The 10,334-nt window shown below is 35.5% G+C and overlaps 1 protein-coding gene across 8 annotated transcripts in view; it reads right to left on the bottom strand.

Annotated features, from left to right (window-relative positions):
* Nucleotides 1–998: 998 nt before the first annotated feature.
* Nucleotides 999–10,334, bottom strand: part of DLG1 (discs large MAGUK scaffold protein 1) — a gene marked incomplete at its 5' end in the record, with an annotated part of 253,529 nt that continues 244,193 nt past the window's right edge. For all 8 annotated transcript variants that reach the window (XM_080829395.1, XM_080829394.1, XM_080829396.1 and 5 more), the window contains 2 exons: nucleotides 999–1,646; nucleotides 2,554–2,645. In XM_080829395.1, coding sequence (XP_080685521.1) covers nucleotides 1,540–1,646; nucleotides 2,554–2,645 — 199 coding nt within the window. In that variant the 3' untranslated portion in view covers nucleotides 999–1,539. The remainder of the gene's footprint in view (nucleotides 1,647–2,553; nucleotides 2,646–10,334) is intronic.

Here is a 10,334-nt window from a genome sequence, read left to right as displayed (position 1 = left end):
GCTGATTTCTGAAATCATAACTACCTTTCAATAAAACGTCTTAAAATTGCTCTCCATGAAGATCTGTGCAACTCTAGTGCAGAGCAGCGACAAGAGGTGAAATGGTGTGCAGTCTGAGGGGAAAACACACACGAGGCTTTTGCTTATTTGCCTATTAGTGAAAGGAGAACTGGAAGGAGAGGCAGAAGACCAAATCCAAACCCAATGACAAGAACAACAGTAAAAAAAAACTCAAAACAGAACCAGGAACCATTTGAAAACTTTTGTAGAAAAGAGGAGAACACGCCTATACTTCTGTATGTAATCTAATTTCCCTAAAGGTTTCTTTCCACAACCACCATACCCCCATTTTCAGTTCACATGATTAAGGAAGATAAAGTCTAATCAATTAATATTTAATTTAAAAACCAAACAAAAAGTTAAGAGTAGGTGGCAAAAGAAAAAATATATTTTAAATATATATATATGTTTGTGTGTGTGTGCAACTATGTAAAGAAAATAATTCCCATAGTTACAGAGTTTAGTTAAAGAAAGTTTTATATATATTTATATATATATATATATATTTTATTATAACAAAATAGGCAGTTACTGTGGGTAAAATATTCATTAAAATCTGATCCCTAAGAATACATTTAAAATTTTAGACTATGAATTGGACTCCTTTTCATTGCCATAATGATTACTACATCATCACTGTAATGTCTGTTCTGTATTTATGTCTATGAAATTTCCTCAACCTTATGTGTAAAAGGTGAGCTCCCCTAGCACCTAAACATGGCCTCAATTCAGAAAATGTGATGATCGTTATGTATGAACAACTTTTGTAAGACACTATAAATAGTGCTGTACAAGTAGATTAAAAACATTTATAACACCGCTATTCCTAGCAAATGTACTGAGAAAAAAACCCCTCAAACAATAGCAGACATGAAGAACTCTTCTGAAAAATGAATATCCCTTTGGAAATTATGAAAGTTAATGCAGACATTAATTTTGAAATTAAAAAACGTATTTTCCTTATTTGTCTATAATGAAATATTTGTTTGGATAACACAAGTCAATTGAGATAAGGACTTGAAAGTTAATATATTGGCCAAACCATGCTATTAAAGTTAAGCGTGCACTGTTGCTCAAAGTTTACTAAGTCAATGATTAACACCACTTTTCTTTCATTTATACTGAAATTTGAAAAGAATGTATATAAAGCTTTTCTGAAAATCTCTTAAAGTTACTTTCCCTTAAACATTAAGGAATTTTACCACAATTTCCCAGTCTCCCCAAATCCTTAATAGCTGGTCAGGCCATTCCATCTTCAGTTCTGAAAAATGGCCACAAACCAATAGTGACATAAAATAATACAGATGCTACAACCTGAAGGAGACCCTAGATGTCAAAACTAAGCACAACTGCAGACCATGATGAGTGGGATATGATTCAATGTGGAAGGAGTATTGTAGACAGACTCCAAAAGGAAAGGGCAAAGCAGTGTCAGAGAAAATGAGATCGTGGAAAAGAGAAACAGAGAAACATCAGTCCTCATAACTTTTCTTTTGCTGGAACCCAGATGTACGGACCAGACTGTTCCTCTATGATCTGCTTCACTTGGTTATAAATGTCTTCCAGCGTATCTCCCTGTACAATAGCTGTAATAATTAAACAAAATTAGAAACTCCATTAATTGTCTATCTTTACGGTAACAATTACTGGTGAAACAGAAGTGAAATCTTAGAATTAGTTACTCATCCAGCAAAAGGCCATTTACGTATTGTTTGGTTAGTAATAGGCATTCATTTCAGTAATTTTCCTACTTGAAAAATATAAGAATTTTAAATATTGATCAAAAGGTGAGATTTGGTGATTTTTGCTTTTGCATATTTGGTAGATACACACCAAAGTATTTAAGAGGCAAAAGGGCATCTGCCTGCAACTTACTCTTCAATGTTTCAGAAAAAACCGAAATATGGTAAAATGTTAACATTTAGAAAATATGGGTGAAAAGTGTATGATAATTGCTGGTACTACTCTTATGAATGTTCTTTAAGTCTGAAATTATTTAAAAAAAAAAAGAAAAAAAGCACATGGGTTACACCACCATGGCATTTGATGTACTTAGTGTGAACACCTGAAGAATAATTTAAAGGACAAAATGAAAGAGAGATTATTTGGGAATTGCTACCCACTCATTTTTAAAAAACAAATAATATCCTAAAATGGATCAAAATTTATAAAGCATAAGATCAGAAAAGTCATTTTCACAGAAGAAATCAAGTCTGAGTCTATTTTTCTCCAGTCTAATATGTCCTAATGAACCACTTAAGAAATACTAACTTTTAAGATTCCTCATCAACACTGCCTAGGTTAGATGAATTATTCTGAAAACCAGTTTATTAATTACATAGTATTAATATATAGTATTAGCCATGTAATTAATTACTGGTAATTAATGTAATTAATTACTGGTAGATGTGGGCATAGTTCAAAGTTCAATGGGTCAGTTTATATGGCTCCAAATCAAAATTCTGTCAGGGCACAGACACACACGATGCCAACCTGTGAAATGTTCAGTAAATTCTTGTTCCAGTTTCATGGCTCTTTCAAATGTCTTTCTGGCTTGTTCTTCTGTTAGACGCTTATTCATTTCCCTATGCAAATAAATTTAGAAATGAGCAATTAGTACATTATAATCCTTTTTGAAAAAAGATGACAAAGGAGAAGATACACATAAAGCATAAAACCATGAAAAGCTGATCTCTGTTGAGAATATGAATGTCATCAAAAATTAGATTCAGTCACTTTAGGTATATTAAGCTTTATGCTTGGATTGACAGAGGGTTTCAACAAATTTTTGCACTGGCTCAAGGCAGCCAAAAAAACTAAGCATTAATTTGATATTTTTCACTTTGATGAAAAACATCATATTAAGATATAGCTTAGAGATCTATCTACCAATTTATAGATAACAAATATAATACATAAACATATGAAACAACACCATGAGAAGGCAATCAGCAAAATATAGTCTGGGGAGAATTCTGCAGAAGAAATGAAGTGGTTTCTTTAACAAATAAACTGAAAAAAAAAAAAAGATATGGAGGGAGAATCTATACATTAAAAGAATTAACAACCAACTGTCACAAACAGATCTTATTTGGAACTTGATTCAGGCAAGTAAGTTGAAAAAAAAAAAAAAAGCATAAGCAAAACTGTGAGACAATCAGGAAAACTGGAACTATCTGATGACATAAAAAATCATTTTAAGTGTGACATAAGAGATGTTTTCTAATAACATAATTCTTATCTTTCAAATATATACTGAAATATATGGATGAAATCATATAATGTCTGGGGTTTGTGTCAAAATAATCTGGTGTGGATGGGTAGGGGGGTAGGGAGATAGATGAAACAAGATTGGTCAAAGCTGAAAATTATTGCTGCAGCTGGATGATGGGTATATGAGAGTTCGTTCCCAACTTAAAGGGAATGCTTCTGATATTTTTTCATTAAGTATGACATTTGCTTTGATATTCTGTAAGTGACCTTTTATCAGATAAAGGAAGTTCCCTTCTATTCATAGTCTGAAAAATGTTTTTTTGTCATGAATGAATGTTTATTTTATTAAATGCTTTTCCTGCATTTATTAAAATGATCCTATGCTTTTACTCCTAAAATCTCTTAATGTGGCACATTTACATGAATTTTAAGATTCATTAAAAATAATGAAAAAATATACATAATATAGAAGTTACCATTTTAACCATTTTTAAGTGTACAGTTCGCTAGCATTAGTATCTTCATATTGTTGTGCAACCATTACCACCATCCAACCCTACAATTGTTTGTTTTGTAAAACCAAAATTCTATTCCTATTTAAAAATGATTCTGACCACTCTGAGTACCTCATAAAGGTGGAATCATACAGTATTTGTCTTTTTGTGACTGGCTAATTCCACTGAGCATAATGCCTGCAACCATCATCCATGAACATACTGCAGAATTTCCTTCCTTTGCATGTATGTACCATATTTTGCTTATCAGCACATTCACTGATGGACACTTTGATTTCTTCCACATTTTAGTTACTGGGAATAATGCTACCATAAACGTGAACGTACAAGTATCTCTTCAAAAAAACCAGCCCATAACTAGAAATAGAATTGCTGGATCATATAGTAACTCTATTCATCTTTTCATGTGCTTATTGGCTGTGGCTGTATGTTCTTTGGGGAAAGGTCCATTCAAGTCCTTTCCTCATTTTTGAATTGAGTTTTCTTTTTTTTTTCCCCCTCTAAATATTCTGGATAATAATCCCTTATTAGATAAATGACTTGCAAATATTTTTCCCATTCTGTGGATTGCCCTTTTACTCTGTAGACCGTGTCTTTTGATATACAAAAGTTTATTATTTTTAAAAGATTTTAAGTAATCTCTACACCCAACATGGGGCTTGAATTCACAACCCTGAGATCAAAAGTCACAGGCTCCATCGACTGCCTTCGGCTCCAGTCATGATCCTTGAGTGCTGGGATTGTGTCCCATGTTGGGCTCCCTGCTCAGCTGGGAGTCTGCTTCTCCCTCTTCCTCTGCCCTGCTTGTGCTCTCTCAGTCTGTCTCTCAAATAAATAAAATATTTAAAAAAATAAAATATTTATGGAAACTAATCTTTGTTGCTGTTAGCTCTGCTTTTGGTGTCATATCCAATAAACCAATGCCAAATCCAATGTTGTAAAGCTTTTGTCCCTTTCTAAAAAAATTTATGTTGTGTTATGTTAGTCACCATACGATACATCACTAGTTTTTGATGTAGTGTTTCCAAGATTCATTGTTTACGTATAACACCCAGTGCTCCATGTCCTGTGTTTTCTTTTAAGAGTTTTATTATCTTGGGGGTGCCTGGGTGGCTCAGTGGGTTAAAGCCTCTGCCTTTGGCTCAGGGTCACGGTCCCAGGATACTGGGATTGAGCCCCACATCGGGCTCTCTGCTCAGCAGGGAGCCTGCTTCCTCCTCTCTCTCTCTGCCTGCCTCTCTGCCCACTTGTGATCTCTCTCTCTCAAATAAATAAAATCTTAAAAAAAAAAGTTTTATTATCTTACATTTAGGTCCTTGATCCATTTTGAGTTAATTTCTGTATATGGTGTTAAGTAAGGGTACAACTTAATTCTTTTACACATAGATAGCATTTTCCCAGCACCATTTGTTGAGAAGACTGCACTTTCCCCCACTGAATGGTTTTGTATCCTTGTTAAAAAAAAAAAAAAATTCATATATTTAACAGTTTACTTCCGACCTCTCTATTCTACTCCATTGGTCTTTTTAATTTTTTTCATCATGATTAAGTGTACTGTTTAATTCCCATCCCCTATTTCCTCCATCCCACCACCCACCTCCCCTCTGATAACCACCAGTTTGTTCTCTGTGGTTAAGTCTGTTTCTTGGTTTGTCTTTTTCCTTTACTTGTTTGTTTCTCAAATTCCACATGAGTGAGATCATATGGTCTTGTCTTTCTTTGACTGACTTATCTTGCTCAGCATATCTTCCAGCTCCATCCATGCTGTAGCAAATGATAAGACTTTATTCTTTGTTATTGCTTACTTGTATATACATTCCATTGTATATACATACCACCTCTTCTTTATCCATTCATCTATCAGTGGACACTTGGGCTGCTTCCATGGTTTGGCTATGGTAAATAGTGCTGCAATAAATATAGGGGTGCATGTATACCTTTGAGTTAGTGGGTTTTTTTTTTTTTTTTTTTAAGATTTGACAGAGAGAGATAGATCACAAGCAGGGGGAGCTGCAGGAAGAGGGGGAAGCAGCCTCCCCACTGAGCAAGGAGCCCAAAGGAGGACTCGATCCCAGGACCCTGGGATCATGCCAAAGGCATATTCTTAACCAAATGAGCCACCCAACACGTCCCTGAGTTAGTGTTTTTGTATTTTTGGATAAATACCCAGAAGTGGTAATTCCTGAATCATAGGATAGTTCTATTTTAAATTTTTTTGAGGAACCTCCAAACTGTTTTCCACAATGGCTGTACCAATTTGCATTCCTGCCAATAGTGCATGAGAGTTCCTTTTTTCACCACATCATTGGCAACACTGGTTGTTTGGTTGGTTGGTTGGTTTTAGCCATTCTGACAGGTGTGAGGTGATATCTCATTATAGTTTTGTATTCCACTGGTCATATCTGTCTTTATGCCATTACTAGTTTTGGTTACTGTACCGTTGTAGTGAATTATAAAATTAGGAACCCTGAGTTTCCAGTTATTTTTCTTTTAAAATATTATTTTGGGGGCACCTAGCTGGCTCAGTTGGTTAAACAGCTGCCTTTGGCTCAGGTCATGATCCCAGAGTCCTGGGATGGAGCCCCACATGGGGCTCCCTGCTCAGCAGAGAGCCTGCTTCTCCCTCTCCCTCTGCCTGCTGCTCTGCCTACTTGTGCTCTCTCTGTATCTGTCAAATAAATAAATAAATAAATAATCTTTAAAAAAATATTGTTTTGGCTATTTAAGGGTCCTTTGAGATTCCATGTGAGTTTTAGTATGGGTTTTTCGATTTCTGCAAAAAATGTCATTGGGATTTTGACAAACATCGCACTGTATTTGTAGATGTTGGGTAGTACTGACATTTTAACAACATTAAGTCTCCTAAATCCATGAACATGAGAAGTGTTTCCATCTATTTTTATCTTCTTTATTTTCTTTCAGCCATGCTTTATAAACTTTATGGTTTATAGTTTTACAAATCTTTCATCTCCCCGGTTAAAATAATTCTTAAGTATTTTATTCTTTTTGAGGCTACTGTAAATGGAATTCCTTTTCAGATTGTTCATTGTCCATGTATAGAAACGCAACTAATTTTTTATGTTGACTCTGTATGTTGCTACTTTGCTGAATTTATTTATTACTTCTAAGAGTTTTTATGTGCAGTCCTTAGGGTTTTCTATAGATAAGATCATATGGTCTGCAAACAAATTTTATTTCTTCCCTTCCAGTTTGGATGCCTTTTATTTTCTTGCCTAATTCCTCTAGCTAGTATTTCTAATAACTGTATTGAATAGAAATGGTAAAAGCAGGTATCCTTGCCTTGTTCCTGACCTTAGAGAAACAGCTTTCAGTCTTTCACTACTGAGTATGTTTGCTGTGTGTTTTTCATACATGGCTTTATCACATTTAAGTAGCTTCCTTCTATTCCTATTTCACTAAGTGTTTTTAATCATGAGCGGGTGCTGTCAAATGCCTTTTTTAAAAAAATTATCTTTATTAACATATAATGTATTATTTGCCCCAGGGGTACAGGTCTGTGAATCATCAGGCTTACACATTTCACAGCACTCACCATAGCACATACCCTCCCCAATGTCCATAACCCAGCCACCCTCTCCCTAACCCCCACCCCCCAGCAACCCTCAGTTTGTTTTGTGAGGTTAGGAGTCTCTTATGGTTTGTCTCCCTCCCGATCCCATCTTGTTTCATTTTTTCCTTCCCTACCCTCCAACCCCATCCTGCCTCTCAAATTCCTCATATTAGAGAGATCATATGATAATTGTCTTTCTCTGATTGACTTATTTTGCTCAGCATAATACCCTCTAGTTCCACCCACATTGTTGCAAATGGCAAGATTTCATTTCTTTTGATGGCTGCATAGTATTCCATTGTGTGTGTACACACACACACACACCCCACATCTTCTTTATCCATTCATCTGTTGATGGACATCTAGGTTCTTTCCATAGTTTGGCTATTGGACATTGCTGCTATAAACATTCGGGTGCACATGCCCCTTTGGATCACTACATTTGTATCTTTAGGGTAAATATCCAGTAGTGCGATTGCTGGGTCATAGGGCAGCTCTATTTTCAACTCTTTGAGGAACCTCCATGCTGTTTTCCAGAGTGGCTGCAGCAGCTTGCATTTCTACCAATAGCGTAGGAGGGTTCCCCTTTTTCTGTATCCTCACTAACATCTGTCATTTCCTGACTTGTTAAATTTTAGCCTCAAGTACCCTTTTTAAAAAGGTAACTTCTATGCCCAATGTGGGGCTCACACTCATGACCTTGAGATCAAGAATCACATGTTCTACCAGACTGAGCCATTGAAGTGCCCTGTCAAATGCTTTTTCTGCACTGAGATGATTTGTGTTTTTTCCTTCATTTTGTTGATATGGCATATTATGATTTGACATATTGACATGACTGACATATGAAAATATGTCAAACCATCCTTGTATTCCAAGGATAAAATTACTTGGTCATGGTGTGTAATCCTCTTAATATGTTGGTGAGTTCTGTTTGCTAGAATTCTGTTGAGGACTTTTGTATCAATGTTCATAAGAGATACTGGTCTGTAGTTTTTTTGCAGTGTCTTTGTATGGTCTTTGTATCGTGGTAATGGTTGCCTCATAAAATGAGTTAGAAGTGTTTCCTTCTCTTCATTTTTTTTTTCTTTCTAAGTCTGAGAAGGATTGGCATTAATTTTTTAAATGCTTGATAAAATCTATTGGTGAAACCACCAGCACCAGGGCTTTTCTTTCTTAGGAGGTTTTGATTACTGATTCAAGCTCCTTAGCCATTATAGGTTTCTCTACATTTTCTATTTCTTTTTTATTTAATCTTGGTAGGTTTGTGTTTCTAGGAGCTTGTTCATCTGTTAACACAATTTTTTGGTGCACAACTGGTCATAGTATTCTTTTTTTTTTTTTTTTTAAAGATTTTATTTATTTGACACAGAGACAGAGAGATCACAAGGAGGCAGAGAGGCAGGCAGAGAGAGACAGGGAAGCAGGCTCCCTGCTGAGCAGAGAGCCTGATGTGGGGCTCGATCCCAGGACCCTGAGATCATGACCTGAGCCAAAGGCAGAGGATTAACCCACTGAGCCACCCAGGCGCCCCTGGTCATAGTATTCTTATAATCCTTTTTATTTCTATAGATTCCTTAGTAATGCCCTCACTTTCATTTCAGATTTTAGTAATTTAAGTCTTTTTTCTTAGTCCATCTAGCTAAAGGTCTGTCTTTTTTATTCCAGGAATCAACTTTTGGTTTCACTGATTTTCACTGATTTTCTCTATCACTTTCTATTTTGACTTTTGTTGATCTCTGCTCTAATCTTTATTGTTTCCTTCCTATTGTTAGTTCTGGGTGTAGACTGTTGTTCTTTTTCTAGGGGTAGAGACTTGCAACAATGACAATGGACACTTTTTCTAGGGGTAGGGACTTGCAACAATGACAATGGACACCTGCCTCTGTGTTTGCACCTCCACAACCAAAAGAAGCAATCAGCTATTAGAGCACAGCTATCTGAAATTTGGAGAACCAAACCTTTTTGCCCACCTTGGCCCCCACAAGCTGCTCAAGAAAGGCATGCATGGCTGCCTGCTATGGGCTGAAGGTAGGGAAATAGGTAGCTGCTATCAGCCTAAAAGCTGAAATTAACCAAAATTAACCATTCAAACCTTCCCCTAGAAGACTTCCCCTTCAAGAAACCTTCCTCTTTAAGCCTTCAATAGACTCCTGAGTTCCCAAGTAGTTACTTCTGACAAATTCTGTTAAGTCCATTTGTGTCTAGGAGGGGAAATGGATTCCTGGTGCTTCTTAACCCATCTTCTCTCTAGCTCTACCACTGACAAATTTTTAAATGTTTAACTAATCCTGCATTCTTGAATAATCCCAACTTGGTTATTTTATTTTATTAAAAAAAATTAATTGTTGAACTCAATTTATTTTGGCAAGGATTTTTGCATCTATATTTGTGTTAAGATTGTCTTATCATTTTCATTTTTTATGAGGTCTTAGGTTTTGGTATTAAATTAAAGTCCATAAAATCAGTTGAAGAATTTGTGTTAAGATTTATATTATTTAGCTTTTGGTAGAATTCAGTAAGTCTTTTTGGCCTAGTGTTTTATTTCTGGGAAGGTTTTTCGTAAGAGAGTTAAGTTCTTTAATAGAATGGCATTAGATTTCTATTTTTTTTTTCTGTTTCTTAAGACTTTTCAGAAAGATTTTTTAAGTATAACTTTCAAAGATAGAAGAGGAATATCATAAATATACAACTGGATGAATTTTAACCAACTTAAACTTACTTGTGTACCATACCTAGATCAAGATCTAAAACATTACATCAGTACCCCAGAATCAGTACCCCAGAATACGCTCATTCCAGTCACTTACCTACCTTTGAAGAGTAACCTCCATTTGACTTCTGTGAGCCATGATTACACTGAAATCATAGAATATGTATGAAGGAATCCTAGACTATATATACTTTTAAGTACGGATTTCTTTTTTACTCACATTATGTTTGTGAGATTCTTCCATACTTTTGTGTGTAGTTGG

This window comes from Martes martes (assembly GCF_963455335.1).
Source record: "Martes martes genome assembly, chromosome: 1".
NCBI lineage: Eukaryota > Metazoa > Chordata > Mammalia > Carnivora > Mustelidae > Martes > Martes martes.
Note: the sequence above shows the minus strand (reverse complement) of the source record. Positions and strands in the feature narration are given on the sequence as shown.